The sequence below is a fragment of the Saccopteryx leptura genome, chromosome 2 (genome assembly GCF_036850995.1).
Source record: "Saccopteryx leptura isolate mSacLep1 chromosome 2, mSacLep1_pri_phased_curated, whole genome shotgun sequence".
Lineage (NCBI taxonomy): Eukaryota > Metazoa > Chordata > Mammalia > Chiroptera > Emballonuridae > Saccopteryx > Saccopteryx leptura.
The window spans coordinates 81,617,189-81,638,898 of record NC_089504.1 but is presented as its reverse complement, the minus strand read 5'-3'; the positions used below and the strand labels follow the sequence as shown (position 1 = coordinate 81,638,898).

At 38.9% G+C, this 21,710-nt stretch overlaps 1 protein-coding gene across 1 annotated transcript; it reads right to left on the bottom strand.

Moving 5' to 3' along the window:
- Positions 1–1,785: 1,785 nt before the first annotated feature.
- On the bottom strand, positions 1,786–2,355 carry LOC136393029 (interferon alpha-5-like). The gene has a single exon (XM_066365698.1). It carries the CDS (start codon positions 2,353–2,355, stop codon positions 1,786–1,788), a length of 570 nt encoding a protein of 189 aa, XP_066221795.1.
- Positions 2,356–21,710: the final 19,355 nt, after the last annotated feature.

Here is a 21,710-nt window from a genome sequence, read left to right as displayed (position 1 = left end):
CCAATGCGAATCTGCATAGGCCGGGCTGCTGTGATAGTGGCCCTGGCGCTGGCTTCTGGCTTTACAGGCTCCAACGCCCCAAAGAGGTCTAACAGGATGCCATCTGGGGCCTGCTTCAATAGTGGAAAGGAATGTCATTGAGCTAAAGCCTGCCAGGCTTACATGCCTCTGCTGTGAGGAAACAGGGACACTGGAAGGTAGGCTTCCCCCTTGCTCCTCTAAGGGAGGGCTCAGTCTCTTCCAGCCCTGCTCCAGCCACCTATGACCTAACCTTGCCCAGAATGCTGGGGTTTGCCACTGAGGGCTGAAGGTGCCCAGGGCCGTCAGCCCCATCTACGACACTGTGGACGAGCCTAGGCTATTTCTTCCAAGAAGCAGGTAAACTGATCTCATTTGCACAAGAGCCACTTAACTATGTTTTGCCTGAATAGTCAGGTTTTTTATTCTTCCCTCAAAGATCTCTGCTGTGGGTGTTGATAGTCCTATTTTCTGCTGCTTTGCTTAATATATAGTGTTTTCTTTATCCCTCCTACCTCAATGCCCTGCTCATATTTCAGGCTGGGACCTGCTCCTAATTTAGAGCTCTCTTTCCCCCTTTTTCCAACTTCTATTATGAATCTACCTGGATACAGCTTAGTGTATCCCAAGGTTCTCTTTACCATGCCACAGTCGCAGAGCTCCAGGGAAGAGCAACCTGGTCTCATCTCTCCAGGCAGAGGAGAACAGAGGCTGCATATCCAAGCATGTTGCAGATGGCTTTTCCAGTCTACCTGAATCATTGCCAGCTAGAAGCAGTGGTCATTGGGTCTTGGACATGAGCTGCAAAGTATAGAATGGTGACAACAATTCCAGTGCCATAAGGACTTTTCCTGGATGTGGACTTTTCTGGACTCCTGCTCCCTGTGACAGCTCCTAACAGACTGAACTGTGGTTGGGTTGCATTTTTCTGGGATTTGGTATGGTGATGGGGCCAACTTGGACTTGGTGAACATGTTAAGGACACTACTCTTTTATGGATTCTTGCTGTATTGGCCAAGAGTTTGCTTAAAGGCTTTTAATCACTGTAAAAAAAAATAAAAGACTGGATAAAGAAGATGGGGCACATATACACCATGGTATACTATTCAGCTAAAAGAGATGATGACATCGGATCCCTTACAGCAGAATGGTGGAATCTTGATAACATTATACACAGTGAAATAAGTAAATCAGAAAAAAACAAGAACTGCAGGATTCCATACATTGGTGGGATATAAAAACGAGACTAAGAGACATGGACAGGAGTGGGGTGGTTATGGGGGGTAGGGGAAGGGAAGGAGGGAGAGGGGGAGGGGTACAAAGAAAACTGGATAGAGGGTGACAGAGGACAATCTCTCTTTGGGTGATGGGTATGCAACAGAACTAAATGACAAGATAACCTGGAAATGTTTTCTTTGAATATATATACCCTGATTTATTGATGTCACTCCATTATAATAAAAATTTATTTATTAAAAAAAAACAAAACATTTATATAAACAAAAACAATTCAAACCTTATAAATAAATATTTGAATATTTAAATGAATAAATAAATAAATAAATAAACACATCAGCCTGAACCTCTGTAAGGCACTAGTGCCTGTAGAGGTAAAGATGATGTAACATAATATTCCTGGAACCTATAACAGATTGATTTCATCCATGTCATGATTATAGCAGACACAAGAGGAAGCTTAGGCATGGCAGAACTCAGAAAGTGCGAGTCCATTGGTCAGTGAGACTCATTTCCACGTGGAACCAGGTGTCATTCCTTACTCCTTAATCGTGCCTCCAAGTTTGCTGATAAAGACAAGGATCTCATGATGTCTCCTCTGACAATCTCCCACACACAAAGGCTGTGATTCTTGTCTTGCAGGTAGAGAGTCATTCCCTGGAAGTAGTTCCTCACAGCCAGGAATGAATCCCAATTCATCAGGTGAGTCATTTCCGTCCCCACTTCTCCTGTCAAAGAAGCTTTTGGGTGACTCAGCTGCTGATAAAGTTCAGTGCACAGCTGATCCAGGAGGGTCTTATCCCAAGCAGCAAATGAGTCCTCTGTTGTGAAGAGGTAGAAGGTCTGCAGAATCATTTCATGGACAACAGAGATGGCTTCAGCCTTCTGGACCTGGCTCCCACCAAATACCTCCTGGGTGAAGCCAAAGACAGTTCTTTCCTTCAGGCAGGAGAAAAGGGAGATTCTCCTCATTTGTCTCAGGAACATCAAGGTCCTCCTGATAACCAGGCTGTGGGTCTGAGGCAGGTCACTGCCCAGACAGCAGATGGGGTTGCAGCTGAGCACCACCACAGCCACCAGGAAGGACAAGGATAGGGCCATTGGAGATCTTGCAGGTGCTGCTGGCATGGTTAAGCTGGGCGACTCTCTGAACCTTGGTCTCTAGGCTAAGACCTTCCTTTTTGCATGTGTCTTATATAGAGAACATAGGAGTTTTCCATTTCTGATGGTTCCCTTCCTGCATTTACTTACATGTACATTTTTTTTTTTTTACTACATGTGTCCTTCCACCAGGAATGACAAGGATAGGGCCATTGGGGATTTTGCAGGTGCTGCTGGCCTGGTTAAGTTGGGTGACTTTCTGAAACTTGGTCTCTAGGCTGTCTAAGGCCTTCCTTTTTGAATGTGTCTTATATAGAGAACATAGGAGTTTTCCATTTCTGAATGGTTCCCTTCCTTTCTACTTCTTCTTTTGATTTCCTTTATGCATTTACTACATGTGTTTTTGTTTGTTTGTTTTTTTACTACATGTGTTTTGAGCCTTGTGTCTAGACCATATATTTTTCACTATTGCCCCCAGTCCACCGAGTCTTTTGAAGGCTTTTCTAATTGAACCCCATAAGGAAACTAATCGATATCGGTATATATATTTATGTACTGTATTTATATCTATGCTTTCTACATTAAAAATGAAAGTGTAAAACTTACTCATTTAGTGAAAGATTAAGAACTAATAAAAATTTTAAGCTACAAGTTAAATTTATAAGCTATTGACAAAATTTAATATAATTAAAATGACAATTTAATTGACATTTGATTTAATTTTAATTTTAGTTGAATTTAAATTTATAAGAAATTTCAGAACGTTTTTTTCTTTAAGTGAGAGGATGGGAGATAATGAGACAGACTCTTACATGCACCTTGACCAAGACTCACCCAGAAAACCTGTCTGGGGCTGATGCTTGAACCAAAAGAGCCACTGCTGTAGTAAGAGGGAAAGATGGGAAAGAGGAAGGAGGAGAAAGGTAGACAGTTGTTTCCCTCATGTGCCCTGACCAAGAATCCAACCTGGGACATTCATACACTATACTTATGCTCTATCCACTGAGCCACTTGTTAGTGCTGTAACTTTTTTAAAATTGAATTTATTGGGTGGTATTGGTTCACAAAACCTTATTGGTTTGAAGTGCACAACCCAATACAGTGATACCGCGGTTCTCGAACATAATTCGTTCCGGGAGAACGGTCGAGAACCAAATTGTTCGAGAACCGAAACAAGAAACCCATAGGAAATAATGGAAACTGGATTAATTTGTTCCAAGCCCCAAAAATATGCCTATTTACTGGTGCTTTCTCACAAATAACGACTTCATTGATGCTGTCACCTGCTAACTCTTTTTCTTTAATGAAAATAAGAAGCAGCTTCTCCATTTCCTCCATTATCTGAGGCCTTTGCTTTGTTAACAATGTAACACCTTTGGCAACATTGGCAGCCTTTATAACAGCTTTATTCTTAAGGAAAGTTGAGATAGTAGATCTTGGCATGCCATACTCAGCAGACAGATCTGAAACACGTGTGCCCTGTTCATATTTGGCAATGATTTCTTTTTTCAGCTCAATCGTTGTTCTCACAGCTTTCCGCTTACCTTTGTCTGCATTACCACTTCTGGCTTTCTTTGGACCCATGTCTAAGGGTTAAATTCAGTGTACAAAGCGTGCACAAAGCGTGAGTCTCTCCACAAAGCGTGAGTCTCACCACAAAGCGTGACTCTCACCACAAAGCGTGACTCTCACCACAAAGCGTGACTCTCACCACAAAGCATGACTCTCACCACAAAGCGTGACTCTCTCCACAAAAACGTGATTCTCTCTCTCCACAAAGCGTGACAAAGCGTGACTCACACTGATGACGCAGGCAAGGCGTGCTCGGCCGAATGAACGCCATTCGGCTCAACTCGGCTAATCTCGGACGTTCGAGTTCCAAATATTTGTTCGGATTCCAAGACAAAATTTTCTCGAATTTCCTGGTCGAATACCGATTTGGTCGAAAGTCAAGGCGTTCGAGAACCGAGGTATCACTGTAAACCACTGTGTGTCCCCTGCATCATATACTCTTTGCCATAGCAGGGCATCTTTTAATGTCATATATAAATATTTTCTTATATAAATAGTAATGTGTCCAATTACATATTCAAATAAAAATTAATGTAAGAGTTCAAAATACTACCAATGTATAGATATAATTTAAAATCATTCCAAACTCCTAAATGTTATTAAAATTTTTAATTATTTTTTTTTCTCTTCCAAGTGAGAGGAGGTGTGATAGAAAGACGGACTGCTGCATGTATCCTAAATGGGGTCCACGTAGCAACCCCCATTAGGGCTCTGGGGCCATGCTCAAAACTGAACTATTTTTAGTGCCTGAGGCAGAGGCTTCACAGAATTATCCTCACTGCCAGTGGCTGATGCACTCAAACCAATTAAGCCATGGCAGCTGGAGGCTAAAAGAGAGAGAGAAGGGTGAGGGTGAGATGTGGAGAAGCAATGGTCGCCTCTCCTGTGTGCCCTGACCAGGGATCAAACCGAGGACATCCACACACCAGGCAGACACTCTACCACTGAGTTAACCAGCCAGAGCAATTTTTTTCCTTAACATTTATTTTAGGTATGAGCTTTAATTGGACTTCATATCAGAAAATAATTTTTAACTTATCTAGCTGCTATATATTCATATAGATATTGTCAATATTTTTTTCTGATTAGCATTTGACAATGAGAACAATTTAAACAAAATCATCAATTTGAAACTTTTGTGTACTTTACGTTAAGGCAAATTTCCCAAAGGACTTTGAAAGGTTTCAATCTTAGTCTAGTCATTTCAAACAGAAGAAAACAGCTTTTTTCTAAATTCATAACTGTGTAAATATTATCATATGAATAATTAATTCTCCAATTTTGAACTCTTTTTTACTTTTTATTTTGCATAATAAGTCAGATTGCCTCAACCTTCTAGGATCCTACTCTTTTAAGTGTCAGGTGCTATGACCTGAATGTTTGTGTACCACCAGATTCATCTTTTAAAATACTATGAGTGATATGATGGTATTAATAGGAGAGGTCTTTGGAAAACGCTTAAGTGATGAGGGCTAAGACCTCATAAATGAGATTACTTCTCTTATAAAAAGGTCCCAGAGAGATGCCTATTCCATTCCAGCTTGTGAGAATACGAGAAGTCTGCAACCCAGAAGAAAGTCGTTGCTGACCACGATGAACCCATGATCTTAGACTTTAACTTCCAAAACTGTGAACAATAAATTTGTTATTTATAAGCTACCCATTCTATGGTATTTTGTTATCGCAGTCTGAACTTGACTAAGGTAGTAGGTATGACCCATCTACTGAAAATCAGCTCATTAGTAATTAGACTGTCTTATTTGCATTGTTATTTGCTTATTTGAGGACCCAAGGATGATGTCCATGTCTCTACTTTGAACAAAAGAATGATGGGGACCCTTTCACCTAGACAGGGAACACAGCAAGAAGAGCAAGGCCTATGGGCAAGAAAAGGCTAAAAATATATATTCAATTTTGGACCTGTAAAGTGCAGGTATTGAGATGACGTCTGAGTAATGCCACGGTAGGAAGCAATACCGATAAATCTCCCCATAAACTCAACAAGCTCTTCAACCAGAAACAGAAAAACCTATCCTTGGAGCCTCCAGATGTTTTGCAATACACCCGAAGGTATGGTCGAGCGAAAAATTGGCTAAATATATAATCAAACCCCGAAGGAAATAGGGAGTAAGAAATGCTCCGCCTTCCTCACTAACCTAAACAGGGCGGCTTTCACTGGGAACTGAGAATATAGAAACTGAGGCGGGCAAAGGGGGTGAATAGATCCAGGCTGCGGCACAAATGGCCGAACCAGGCTGTGGCACAGAGATCCAGGCCAAGGAAAAACTGTTCCTGTGGCAACCGGGCAATACAAGCTAACACTCGCACCAAACCCAGACAAAGAAAGACAAGCGGGGCAGCCATTTTCCCCGATCTCCGGGTCAGTGCACGCAGATAGTGGGCGAGAGATTCCTTCCAAAGTCCTGAGAGTGTGCGCCCGTGTTGTCCCACAGAGAGGCAGAGTCAGAGGCCTTTGTGTGGGTCAAAAGTGGAAGCTCCGGGCCGCCCCAGCGCCGTGGGAAAGCCGCACACGGGGATGGAGCAAGAGCCAATTCCAACGCCGGAACTTTTCCGTGCGGGTGGGGGTTTCACTCAGGTGAGACTGCTGGCCTGATATCCTGGTCTGTGCGCGCAGATAGTGAGCGAGAGATTCCTCCCAGCACCTCAGGAGTGGGCGCACGTGTTACCCTACAGAGGGGCAGAGTCAGAGGCCTCTGTGTGGGCCGAAAGCGGAATCTCCAGGCCGCCCCAGCGCCCTGGGAAAGCCGTGCACGGGGACGGAGCGAGAGCCAATTCCAATACCAGAACTTTTCCGTGCGGGTGGGGGTTTCACTCAGGTAAGACTGCTGGCCTGATATCCTGGTCTGCACGCGCAGATAGTTAGCGAGAGATTCCTCTGAGTGCCTCGGCAGTGCCCGCCCGCATTATCCCACAGAGGGGCAGAGTCAGGGGCCTTTGTGTGGGCCAAAAAGTGGAATCTTGGGCCGCCGCAGTGCCTTGAAAAAGCCGCGCCTGGGGACTGAGTGAGAGCCAATTCCAACGCTGGAACTTTTCTGTGCGGGTGGGGGTTTCACTCAGAGTGTGACACTGCTGGCCTGATATCCTGATCTGCGTGCACAGATAGTGGGTGAGAGATTCCTCCAAGTGCCTAGGCAGTGTGCGCCTGTGTTATCCCACAGAGTGGCAGAGCCAGAGGTCTTTGAGTGGGCGGAAGCCCCGCCTGACTATGCTAGCAGCTCTGACTGACTGAGCCTTACTCAGAGCCCTGTGCTGAGGGGGAATAGAGTGGGGAGTTGCCAGCTCTTTGAGCCTCTTACTATCCAGGCAGAGGCAGCAGCAACCCCATAGCTAGATTATCAAGCTACTAATTGAGGAAGGAAAGACTAGGAGAAAGGCTCCAGGAACACAGACTCTCTCACTGGTAGAGCCTATAAATGCTAATGAACCTTGACTGCCAACGAGACTGAAGCACACTACACGACATCGCCATAGAGACTTATCAACTGCAAACCTCTACCTGAGCGTGCCAAAGGGGCAGAACCCAAGGTACAGAGTCACCGACCAGGAAGAGGGAGAGAAAAGAAAAAGCAAGAAGATAACCTGTCAAAATCAAGAATAATACGCAGACTTTATAGCCTATCCCATTTTATTATATTTGTTTGTTTCTCTTATCTTCATTCTTGATATATTTTATTCCTCCTTCAATTTGGTCATTGAACTCTCTGCCAGTCTTACTCTTTCCTCTCCTTGAACTACACTACCCATAAGTGTTACATCTCCCATTATCTTTTCTTTCCTCTTTCCTTTCTCTCTATGAGGGTTGCACTCCAAAACCCTTAACACACACACTCTCTCTCTCTCCTCTTTTTTCTTTTTTCTTCTTTTAGTGGTTCCCTCTTTTTTCTCTCTCTCTCTCTTTCTTATCTCCCTCTATATTAGTTTCTTCCTTTCTCCTTTACAATATCTGGGACTCAAACTTATGTTTGTGGCATTTTGGGGGGTTTTTACTTCACCTTTTTAACACACTAGCAGTGTTCCCATCCCTGGCTCTCCATTTTATCTAGTTCTTTTTCCACTAAATACAATAGTAATTTTTTAATTTGTCCCCCCATTTTCCTGTTTCCCTCTTAGTCCTCTCATCATAACTCTTAGTAAACCAACACCTAAAAGCAAATCATTTTCTTCTTGACCCAATTTTTTTTCTTATTTGCTTTTTGTGGGTCCACACGGTCTTTTTTTTTTTTTTTTTTTTTTTTTTTTTTTGCCCCCTTATTACTTCTCCCCAATTCAGGCCCTCCATTACAGGCATTGTTTGTTCTATTTAGTACAATATAATTCACAGTTCACCACAAGATTTTCTCAAGAAAGAAGGGAGAGGAGAGGAGAGAAAAAAAGGACGGGGGGGGGGAATAATTTCCTTTAAAAAAAATTTTTTTTATTTTATTTTTCTTTATTTCATTATTAATTTTTTAAAAAAAAAACATCTCTTTTTTATTTTTAATTTTTTTAACTTTTTATTCTTTATTAAATCTCATTAATACTATCAACAAAACCACCATCAGATGCCACTAAGGATGAGAAAATCAAATATCATGGATACAAAAGAAAGAGAGGTAACACAGCTAGATGAAGAAAAATCTATGGAGAAAAAATTTAATATATTGGAAACCTTGGGGCTAAATGACAGAGAATTTAAGATAGAAATCCTAAAAATCCTCCGAGATATACAAGAAAACACAGAAAGGCAATTTAGGGAGCTCAGAAAACAACTCAACGAACACAAAGAATATATTTCCAAGGAAATTGAAACTATAAAAACAAATCAAACAGAGATGAAAAACTCAATTCACGAGTTGAAAAACGAGGTAACAAGCTTAGCTAATAGAACAGGCCAGATAGAAGAGAGGGTTAGTGAAATAAAAGACAAGCAACTTGAGGCACAAAAGAGAGAAGAAGAAAGAGACTCAAAAATTTAAAAAATGAGATAGCCCTACAAGAATTATCTGACTCCATCAAAAAGAATAACATAAGAATAATAGGTATATCAGAGGGAGAAGAGAGAGAAAATGGAATGGAGAACATACTCAAACAAATAATAGATGAGAACTTCCCAAGCCTGTGGAAAGAACTAAAGCCTCAAATTCAAGAAGCAAACAGAACTTCGAGTTTTCTTAACCCCAACAAACCTACTCCAAGGCATATCATAATGAAATTGGCACAAACCAACGGCAAAGAAAAAATTCTCAAGGCAGCCAGGGAAAAGAAGAATACAACATATAAAGGAAGGCCCAATAGATTATCATCAGATTTCTCAACAGAAACTCTACAAGCTAGAAGAGAGTGGACCCCAATATTTAAAGTCCTGAAAGAGAGGAACTTCCAGCCATGAATACTATACCCATCAAAGCTATCCTTCAAATATGAAGGAGAAATAAAAACATTCACAGATACAGAAAGGATAAGGGAATTTATCATAAAAAAAACCCCACTCCAGGAATTACTAAAGGGGGTTCTCCAATCAGATACAAAGAACAAAAAAAAACAAAGTCACAAGTAAAAGCTCCAAGAAGAACACAATAAAACCAAATTTAAACTGTGACAACAACAAAAAGAAAGGGGGGGAGAGGATGGAGATTACCAGTAGCAAAGGACGATGGAATACAAAAGTACTCACAAAATAGTGCGCTACAATGAACAGGGTAGGAACCCTTTTCATTACTTAAAGGTAACCACCATTGAAAAAACAACCACAGAAGCACATGAGATAAAAAAGATAGCAACAGAGGAAAGATGTATGGAATACAACCAAATAAAAACAAAAGATAGAAAAATGAAAGAGAAGGATCAAACAAGACACAAAACTAACAGAAAGCAAGATATAAAATGGCAATAGGGAACTTACAAGTGTCAATAATTACACTAAATGTAAACAGATTAAACTCACCAATAAAAAGGCACAGAGTAGCAGAATGGATTAAAAAAGAAAATCCAACTGTATGCTGCATACAAGAAACTCATCTAAGTAACAAGATAAAAACAAATTCAAAGTGAAAGGCTGGAAAACAATACTCCAAGCAAATAACATCCAAAAAAAAGCAGGTATAGCAATACTCATATCTGATAATGCTGACTACAAGACAACAAAAGTACTCAGAGACAAAAATGGTCATTTCATAATGATTAAGGGGACACTGAATCAAGAAGACATAACAATTCTTAATATATATGCACCAAACCAAGGAGCACCAAAATATATAAAACAGCTACTTATTGACCTTAAAACAAAAACTGACAAAAATAAAATCATACTTGGAGACCTCAATACACCGCTGACGGCTCTAGATCAGTCATCATCCAAACAGAATCAACAAAGATATAGTGGCCTTAAACAAAACACTAGAGCACCTGGATATGATAGACATCTACAGCACATTTCATCCCAAAGTGACTGAGTATACATTTTTCTCCAGTGTACATGGATCATTCTCAAGAATTGACCATATGTTGGGCCACAAAAACAACATCAGCAAATTCAGAAAAATCGAAGTTGTATCAAGTATATTTTCTGATCATAAAGCCTTGAAACTAGAATTCAACTGCAAAAAAGAGGAAAAAAATCCCACAAAAATGTGGAAACTAAACAACATACTTTTAAAGAATGAATGGGTCAAGGAAGAAATAAGTGCAGAGATCAAAAGATAGATACAGACTAATGAAAATGACAATACGACATATCAGAATCTATGGGATGCAGCAAAAGCAGTGATAAGAGGGAAGTTCATATCACTTCAGGCATATATGAACAAACAAGAGAGAGCCCAAGTGAACCACTTAACTTCACACCTTAAGGAACTAGAAAAAGAAGAACAAAGACAACCCAAAACCAGCCAAAGAAAGGAGATAATAAAAATCAGAGCAGAAATAAATGAAATAGAGAACAGAAAAACTATAGAAAAAATTAATAGAACAAGGAGCTGGTTCTTTGAAAAGATCAACAAAATTGACAAACCCTTGGCAATATTTACCAAGGAAAAAAGAGAAAGAACTCATATAAACAAAATCCATAATGAAAGAGGAGAAATTACCACAGACACAGTAGATATACAAAGAATTATTGTAGAATACTATGAAAAACTTTATGCCACTAAATTAAACAACCTAGAAGAAATCGATAAATTCCTAGAACAATACAACCTTCCTAGACTGAGTCAAGAAGAAGCAGAAAGCCTAAACAGGCCCATTAGTAGAGAAGAAATAGAAAAAACCATTAAAAACCTCCCCAAAAATAAAAGTCCAGGCCCTGATGGCTATACCAGCGAATTTTACCAAACATTCAAAGAAGACTTGGTTCCTATTCTACTGAAAGTCTTCCAAAAAATTGAAGAAGAAGCAATACTTCCAAACACATTTTATTAGGCCAACACAACCCTCATACCAAAACGAGGCAAGGACTGCACAAAAAAAAAAAACAACAGACCAATATCTCTAACGAATACAGATGCTAAAATACTAAACAAAATACTAGCAAATTGATTACAACAACATATTAAAAAGATAATACATCATGATCAAGTGGGATTTATCCCAGAATCTCAAGGATGGTTCAAGATATGTAAAACGGTTAACGTAATACACCATATCAACAAAACAAAGAACAAGAACCACATGATATTATAAATAGACGCAGAAAAGGCTTTTGATAAAATACAACACAATTTTATGTTTAAGACTCTCAACAAAATGGGTATAGAAGAAAAATATCTCAACATGATAAAGGCCATATATGATAAACCATCAGCTAACATCTTATTAAATGGCACTAAACTGAAGGCTTTCCCCCTTAAGTCAGGAACAAGACAGGGTTGTCCACTCTCTCCACTCTTATTTAATGTGGTACTAGAGGTTCTAGCCACAGCAATCAGACAAGACAAAGAAATAAAAGGCATCCATATCGGAAAAGAAGTAAAGGTATCACTTTTTGCAGATGATATGATCCTATACATTGAAAATCCCAAAGAATCCACAAAAAGACTACTAGAAACAATAAGCCAATACAGTAAGGTCGCAGGATACAAAATTAACATACAGAAGTCAATAGCCTTTCTATATGCCAACAATGAAACAACTGAGAAGGAACTCAAAAGAACAATCCCCTTCACAATTGCAACAAAAAAAATAAAATACTTAGGAATAAACATAACAAAGAATGTAAAGGACTTATATAATGAAAACTATAAACCATTGTTAAGGGAAATCAAAAAAATATAATGAGATGGAAGAATATACCTTGTTCTTGGTTAGGAAGAATAAATATAATCAAGATGACCATACTACCCAAAGCATTATACAAATTTAATGCAATTCCCATCAAAAGTCCAATGACATTTTTTAAAGAAATGGAGCAAAAAATCATCAGATTTATATGGAACTATAAAAAACCCTGAATAGCCAAAGCAATCCTAAAGAAAAAGAATGAAGCTGGGGGAATTACAATACCTGACTTCAAACTCTATTATAGGGCCACGACAATCAAAACAGCATGGTATTGGCAGAAAAATAGACACTCAGACCAATGGAACAGAATAGAAATCCCAGAAATAAAACCACATATATATAGTCAAATAATTTTTGATAAAGGGGCCAACAACACACAATGGAGAAAAGAAAGCCTCTTCAACAAATGGTGCTGGGAAAACTGGAAAGCCCCATGCAAAAGAATGAAGCTGGACTACAGTTTGTCCCCCTGTACTAAAATTAACTCAAAATGGATCAAAGATCTAAACTTAAGACCTGAAACAGTAAAGTACATAGAAAAAGACATAGGTACTAATCTCATGGACCTGGGCTTTAAAGAGCATTTTATGAATTTGACTCCACAGGCAAGAGAAGTGAAAGCAAAAATTAATGAATGGGACTACATCAGACTAAGATGTTTTTGCTCAGCAAGAGAAACTGATAACAAGATAAACAGAGAGCCAACTAATTGGGAAATGACATTTTTAAACACCTGCTCAGATAAGGGCCTAATATCCAAAATATACAAAGAACTCATAAAACTCAACAACAAACAAACAATCCAATAAAAAAATGGGAAGAGGATATGAACAGACACTTCTCCCAGGAAGAAATACAAATGGCCAACAGATATATGAAAAGATGCTCATCTTCTTTAGCTATTAGAGAAATGCAAATCAAAACTGCAATGAGATACCACCTCACACCTGTTAGATTAGCTATTATTAGCAAGACAGGTAATAGCAAATGTTGGAGAGGTTGTGGAGAAAAAGGAACCCTCATCCACTGTTGGTGGGAATGTAAAGTAGTACAACCATTATGGAAGTAAGTATGGTGGTTCCTCAAAAAACTGAAAATAGAACTACCTTATGACCCAGCAATCCCTCTACTGGGTATATACCTCAAAAACTCAGAAACATTAATACGTAAAGACACATGCAGCCCCATGTTTATTGCAGCATTGTTCACAGTGGCCAGGACATGGAAACAACCAAAAAGCCCATCAATAGATGACTGGATAAAGAAGATGTGGCACATATACATTATGGAATACTACTCAGCCATAAGAAATGATGACATCCGATCATTTACAGCAAAATGATGGGATCTTGATAACATTATACGAAGTGAAATAAGTAAATCAGAAAAAAAAACAGGAACTGCATTATTCCATACTTAGGTGGGACTTAAAAGTGAAACTAAGAGACATTGATAAGAGTGTGGTGGTTACAGGGAGAGGGGGGAGAGGGAGAGGGAAAGGGGGAGGGGGATGGGCACAAAGAAAACTAGATAGAAGGTGACAGAGGACAATCTGACTTTGGGTGATGGGTATGCAACATAAGTGAATGACAAGATAACCTGGAGTTGTTATCTTTAAATATATGTATCCTGATTTATTGATGTCGCCCCATTAAAAATAAAATTATTAAAAAAAAAAAGAAAACAAAAACAAAAAAAATAAAGTGCAGGTATTCTAGGACAGCAGGTAGAAAGGCAGGTCTCATGTTTAGAGAGATGATTCTGAGTAGTGACACATATATGCAAGTCATAATCGTGAAGAGGACATTTGGAACAACTGGGGAGGTTGAGATTGTATGTGCAGAGAGGTTATGAGGTGTGGCACCTAGCTGAGCATTTAGAGCAGGGGTAGTCAACCTTTTTATACCTATCGCCCACTTTTGTATCTCTGTTAGTAGTAAAATTTTTTAACCTCCCACCGGTTCCACAGTAATGGTGATTTATAAAGTAGGGAAGTAACTTTACTTTATAAAATTTATAAAGCAGAGTTACAGCAAGTTAAAGCATATAATAATAATTACTTGCCAAGTACTTTATGTCAGATTTTTGCTAAGTTTGACAGAATAAATCTTTATAAGACAACTTACTATAGTTAAATCTATATTTTATTTATACTTTGGTTGCTCCACTACCGCCCACCATGAAAGCTGGAATGCCCACTAGTGGGCGGTAGGGACCAGGTTGACTACCACTGATTTAGAGGAACAACAGAATTCCTGAAGATGAAAGGAGTGGTCAGCAAAGGAAAGAGAGAAGGAGGAGCAGAAAAGTAAGACATGGTGATGGCATAGCAGCCAGATGAAGGGTAGACTTTAAATGGAAGATGTGGTTACTGTCAGATACTTCTGAAATGTCAGTCACAGCTGAATGAGGGTGATTTGTGACCTGAGTAAGATGTGGTTTATTGTATTTTGCCTGAGCCATATAGCAGAACAGGGAGGCTGCAGGCACATCACAGTGAGTGGAGAAGTGAGCTGCCTGTAAAGTAAGGACAGATCTCACAGAGAACATTCAAGAAGTTTGGCTATGAGCTATGAACAAAATGACAGGAGCAAGATAATACAGGTGGTGTAGGATTGAGGAATTGTTATATTTTGGATGAAGAAGATGACAATAAAGCACATTAAATGTTTATAAAATCAGCCAGTAAACAGAAGTGTTATACAGGAGAGAGAGGAGGTAAGTGATAAAGCGTAAGAACCTTACTAACGCCTCCTCTGCTTTCCTACCAAGAGACACCTTCTCAGGAACTAAGCCTTCTAGAATGCACCACGGTGAGGCTTGGGGTGGGTAAGAGGGTCTGTGCTTTATAAAGGGATACAAGGTCTAAATGTGAGACTGAGATGGGGATCGAGATAGGCTACACTTCCATCCTTTTCTCAGGCAGATCGGTTTTATCCAAGCATATTTATCAATGTTCAGGGTGTTAAAACTGTTTCATGAAAAAAATTTTAATTAACCTTGAACACTTTTTTTAAAATATTAAAATGGTTTAACAGAATTTTCCTTATGTCAATAAGAACTTTTGCATTTTTGTGGCTATGATTTAATATTAGTATCATGAATCAGTAAAATCAGACATCAAATTGAGAGAAATTTTTTGACACCTATCACATCACATATTAAATCTTTATATGCCCAAACATTTATGATAATTTAAACATGTATAGAAATACATTGTGCTAAGAAACAGATCTTCAGATCAACATGCTACCAAGAGTAAAATAAAGTTTTGAACATTTGATGAGTTTTAACTGACCAGTAAGTTCTTCCTTTCCTTATCAGCCCCTACTGACAGGAATTACACATCCACTTTTACATTAAAGAATATGAAGGTCTACCAAGAAACCAGACAAAATGGTCTATTGCCTTAAGAATACATTTCCTTGAGCAGGTTAAATTTAAAAGAAAAAAATCTTCTCTGACTGGACTATTCAAGGGTGGTAGGAATTATATCGATAAATAAAAATAATTTAGGTCCTGAAATCACATAGGGTCTTTTTCTTCATTAACAAGCTGACAGAAAAACTCAGTAAGGAAAATATTTTGACTCTCATTAATTCTTTATGCCTGTCAAATTGAGCCATCATTCTCCTTCTCTCTGATTCTGCATCTATGTTTTTTCACCTGTGAGCACAGATATCAGGTCTTGTTTTAAAGAAAGAGGTTGAGAATAATTATACATGACAATTTCATCTCTGTCATGTATGATTTGAATATGAAATATATAGGCACAGTCTCAACTAGTATATAGTAGGTGCTAAATGAATGATGCCATGTGTCTAAGCTCAAGCTGCTATAGAAAATCACCATAGACCTAATTACCATAGGCTAATAAACAATAATTGTATTTGTCACAATTCTGGAGGCAGGACATTTAAGATGAGGGTGCCAGCATGATTGAGTTCTGTTGAGAGCCTGCATCTGGGTTGCAGACTGTCCTCTTCTCCTTGTATCCTCACATGGTGGAGAGTGGAGGGAGGAAGCTTGTTGTGACTCTTGTAAAACATTAATCCTATCCTGGTGGCTCCACCTTCATAACTTCATCTAATTCTAGTTTTCTTCCAAAGACCCCACCTCCTAACTTTATCACATTAGAGTTAGAGTATCAACATGATTTTTTAGTACATATACAACATTCAGTTTATAACACTGTGATAAGAAGATCTTAAGGTATTGGGGTTATGGCATGGTTTCATTAGAATATTTTTAGTTGTCCACAGTGATTTGAGACTAAAGAACACATTCCTTGATGCTACTTTCATTTTCTTATCATGTATCAATTCTGAATTGATTACAAAATAAATATTAATGCTTCTTTAATTATGATCACCAAGCACCTACCAGAACAATTTCAAATAATTCCTGGAGTCTTTCTCACAAGTGATGATGATGGTGGTGGTGATGATGATGATGATAATGATAGCAACTACAAATTAAATGTGACAGTACTATTCTGATCATGATCACCAAACACCTACCAGAAATTTACCAAAACATTTTTAACAGTTAAGCTTTTCAAACCCACTGACTGTTTTGTTTACTGTTTTATTCACAGCAGAGGCTGATGATTTTTAGTGAATTCCTCTTCCTTCTAGAACTCATTTATGTAGGTCCATGTGGTTATGCTTCACTGGGGCCACTAGGTCAGGACTAATAAAGACATTGTCCTCTCTTCCATTATTTTTTACTGAAGGTCTCTAGGGCTCCTCAGGCTGTGCTAATAACTGCAGCAGGAATCCTGGTTCTTTTTAGGTGTGTATGGATATGCAAATTTTAATTACAATATAATTTTCCCAGCAACACCTCATTCACAAGGTAGATATCACCCCTAGTAGCCCTTTTCCTCTGGAGTAACAGACTGCCTTCAATCCAGACTGTCCTGGGCTCACTGGCTGAGGGCAGGTTGACCACACCGAGATCTTTAGAATTCTCCCGCTGTGGAGGGACTTTGCCTTTGTTGGCAAAAACAATTAATCTTTTAGGATCTTTGCTCTTCCCCCTGGAGTGTTTATGTATAAACCCTAGATCTCATTGGGGATCATCTCCTTTCCTTACACATGTCCCCAGATATCAAAAGTGTCAGCAGTCCTCAATGCTGATAGCAAAAGTTTGTTTTTTCTAAGTAGGTGGAGAAATTAATTATCCAATTGTAATAATTTTATCTTTAGTAGGCCAATTATTTTTATTTTTCCAATACTGCTTTTATTGTTCAACTCTTATTGAATATGCTTTGCTCAATAATGACTCTCCCAATAGAAGCTTACAATACAGAACTTAGCCCTTTAATTATTTATTCAGTCAGTGTGATTCCATTGAGCCCCCCTTTTTTATAGTTTTAACTGAATTTATTGGAGTGCAATTCAGGTGTGCAACTCAAAAAAGCATTATCTGCACACTGTATTGTATGTCTGTCACCCCAAGCAAAGTGTCTTTTGTTCCCATTCCCCCTGTTTCTGCCCACTTCCACCTATCCCCACGCCCCTTTCCCTTTGGCTGTCACCACACTGTTAACTGTGTCTGTGTTTATATATATCCAGTCTTCCAACCCCCTCCCTTCTGACAGCTGTTCATCTGTTCCATGGATCCATGTCTCTGTTTCTATTTTTCTTGTAAATTTAATTTGTTCATTAGATTTCACATATAAGTGAGATCATATGGTATTTGTCTTTCTCTGATTGCTTATTTCATTTAGTGTAATATTCTCCAGGTCTGTTCATCCTGTCAGAAAAAGTAAGATTTCCTTCTTTTTTACTTTTGGCCGAGTAGTACACCACTGTGTAAATGTGCCACAGCTTTTATATCCATTCATCTACTAATGGGCACTTGTGTTGTTTCCAAATCTTGGCTATTGTAAATAATGCTCAGTGAACATAAGGGTGCATATACTCTTTTGAATTAGTATTTTGGGATTCTTAGGATATATTCCCAGAAGTGGGATTGCTGGTTCATAAGGCAGTTTCATTTTTAATGTTTTGAGGAAAATCCATACTGTTTTCCACCGTGGCTGCACCAGTCTACATTCTCACCAACAATGCACGAGGGTTCCCTTTTTTCCACATCTTTGCCAGCACTTGTTTGTTGATTTATTAATGAAAGCCATTCTGACAGGTGTGAGGTGATGGCTCATTGTGGTTTTAATTTGCATCTCCCTGAATAATAGTGACATTGAACATTTTTTTCATGTCTATAGGCCTTCTGTATGTTCTCTTTGAAGAAGTGTCTGTTCAGATCCTTTGCCCATTTTTAAATTAGATTGTTTGTCTTCCTGGTGTTGAGTTGTATAAGTTCTTTATATATTTTGGAAATTAACCCTTATCAGATATAGCATTGGCAAATATGTTCTCTCATTTTGTGGGCTGTCTTTTTGTTTTGTTGATGGTTTCTTTTGCTGTGCAAAAGCTTTTTAGTTTGATGTAGTCCATTTGCTTATTTTTTTCTCTTGTTTTCCTTGCTTGAGGAGGTGTAGCAGCAAAAATATTGTTGCGAGAGGTATCTGAAATTTTACTGCCTGTTTCCTTCTATGATTTTTATCATTTTGCGATTTATGTTTAAGTCTTTTATCCATTTTGAGTTTATTCTTGTGTATGGTATAAGTTAGTGATCTAGTTTCATTTTTTGCATGTACCTGTCCAATTTTCCCAACACCATTTATTGAAGGGACTGTCTTTACTCCATTGCATGCTCTTGCCTCCTTAGCCTCATCTTTAAAATCTAATTTCTATCTCATGTTGAGTACACAGTGAGACCCAGACTGCAAAGCCAGAGAGAAATAGCCTTCTTTCCTTTACTCATTTGTGATTTTTCATTTAAAATTTTTATGACTCTTTTTTCAGTTGGTGGTTTATGAGGCAATGTTTTGCTGCTTTATGTTGTTTTACTTCATCCCGAGTTTAATACAGACAAAAGAAAATAAAAGAAAGGCAACAGGTGGCACCATTTCTCTATAATTATCAAGACTTCAAATTTCTTGTTTCGCATTTCAATATTTCTGGAAAGCAAAATTTGACAGTTTTGTGTGTGGGCAAAAAGAAAACAAATACAGGTTTGAATGTCATGAGAATGGAAGGTCGCGGGCTTGACTGTGGGATCGTAGACACAACCTCATGGCCACTAACTGAAACCAAAGGTCGCTGGCTTGATGCCCAAAGTTGCTGGCTGGAGCCTAAGATTGCTGGTTTGAGCAAAGGGTCACTGGCTCAGCTGGAGCCTCCCAGCCCCCAACAAAAAGCCACCTAAGAGAAGCTATCAATGAACAACTAAAGTGCCACAATTATGAGTTGATGTTTCTTATCTCTTTCTCCTTTACTGCCTGTCTCCTTTTCTCCCTCTCGCAATCTCTAGCATAAAAAGAAAAGACAATGGGAATTGTTTATGGTTCATAGGAAATTAAAAAATGATTTTTGAGAAATATTTTTTAAAACAAACACAACTTTTTAATTTCAAGAATATTTTCTTCAAGTTTGTATTTGTAAGATGTAGAATATTAAAATGGAAACACGTTCTTGGTTATTATTGGAATAGTTACTCTTTTCTTGGCCTTTTCCCCTAAATTCCTGGAAAGAACTACCTCAGTATGGCAAACAATAATATAATTGATTAGAGATGGCCTCATATACACTGTAACATTCTTCTTTATTTCCTGATCCCCCTCCTCCCTCTGGGAATTATAAAATAAGAGAAGAGCACAGTTCAGTTTTCATTCTGACAACTTCCTCGTCCTTCAAATAGAGATGGTATAACATGGAAAAATCTTTGGACTGCAATACTCGACCGAATAAGACAAACCTGAAGGATTTCTGTTTTGTCTTTTGCCCCAGTTATTCCTGATTTTGTGGTAAGGGATAGAGGGCAGTTTATCCAGGAAGAAGAGCTTACTCAAAGCAGCGATGTAGTCTTCTGTGCCACACCAGTTGAAGATTTGCTGCAGAATCTCACCACGGAAACAGGGAGCTTATGTTTTCTGGATTTTGATTATCTCCACTTTTCTCAAGAAACTTTAAATGAATTCTGGCATTCCAGTGTAATTTAGAGGTATTCCTTTTCAGGTGCCTTAAAAGCTTGAGGATTCCCTTATTTTCCAGCTCTGGTTCCAAGGCATATCCCAACGACAGCAAAGTATCACCATTGCCATTTTCGCAGACACCAGTAGAGAATTTCGGTGCTTTATCTGATTCACAGTGACACTGAGCGCACGTCCACCGAAGGCCGGGAGGAGGCGCCCGAACTCCCCGTGAAGGACTAACCCGCGCCGCCGACGCAGCGGACTTGCCTTGAGATCCAGAGGCCTGAACTTGGGTTCCGCGCCCACGGAGAGAACCCGGACTTCCCAGTGAGCTGGAGCCCCAGCCCCGGTGAGCGTTGTCAGGGCCTCGGGATGAGAGTCAAGTCTTCCTTGTCGAGCCTGACCGCGGTGGGGCAGCTCTGCGTCGCTTCGCACAGAGCCTTTCATTTTCCGCGCCATCCCTGCGGTGACCTCTCCGTCCTCGGAGAATGTTTTAGCCAGATCGGTTTACGAAAGTGCCATTTATTCAGGGGTTGACGGCTTGAAATCAGAGCGTGCTGTAGTATGTGTTCAGATGCGGGGTTGTTTCTGGGAGAAGGATGCAAATTCAGGGAAAGGGGAAAACATCTAGAATCTGGACGCCAATCTTTATATGTATTATATATGAATTTATTAAATTTTAGTGGTTAATTTCTCCTACATAATTTTAAAATATTGAAAAGTAGGTATATTAAAATTAACAGTATTTTAACTTTAAATATTTTATTATGCCAAAAGCAGAATTTGGTATAATTTCCCGGACTTTATTAAAAGCAAATGTATCCATAATATTGTCAGAATTACTTCTTTGCTTATCTCATTTACAATTGAGAGAATTTCCATCTTAAATAATTTAATTTTGGCTTACTGAAACAGTTTTGGAGAAGCAGCATATAAATTTATGATTTACATTCATTCTTTTTTCAAATTACAAGCAATATTCTTCCTGTCCCACACTTTGACAATATGATTTTATGGCAGCCCAATGATTTGATCTTTTCTTTGGTTGGCAACTGTGGTAACCATCTTGTTGGCACATTTTTAGAGAGCTACCGTTTTCCATTTAGAAAAAGTCAAATATTCTTCAAGTGCTTCTGTACATATTGAGACTGAAAAGTGACCAGACATTTTTATTATGACAGCTTCAATATCATAGGTAAACAAGTCATAGCCCTTTTTAGCAGTGTTGTATAAAAGGTGCCCAGGATAATTAGCAAATAAGTACATTTCTGTTTCTTTGGTGAGAAAATTATAGACAGAATGGGATTTATCAAAACTTAACTTTGAACGTTTTCTCCTGGCCCCCTACCTCCCACCCCCACCTCCTACTTGTATAATTCTCAGGCTTTTTTCTCTCTCTTTTAAAAAAAATTTTTTAAGAGAGAGAAGAAGGGGGAGAAAGAGGAACATCAATCTATTCCTGTAG

Bases quoted from the DNA above. Each gene is read 5' to 3' on its own strand.
- LOC136393029 (XM_066365698.1), bottom strand. From the start codon at position 2,355: ATGGCCCTATCCTTGTCCTTCCTGGTGGCTGTGGTGGTGCTCAGCTGC.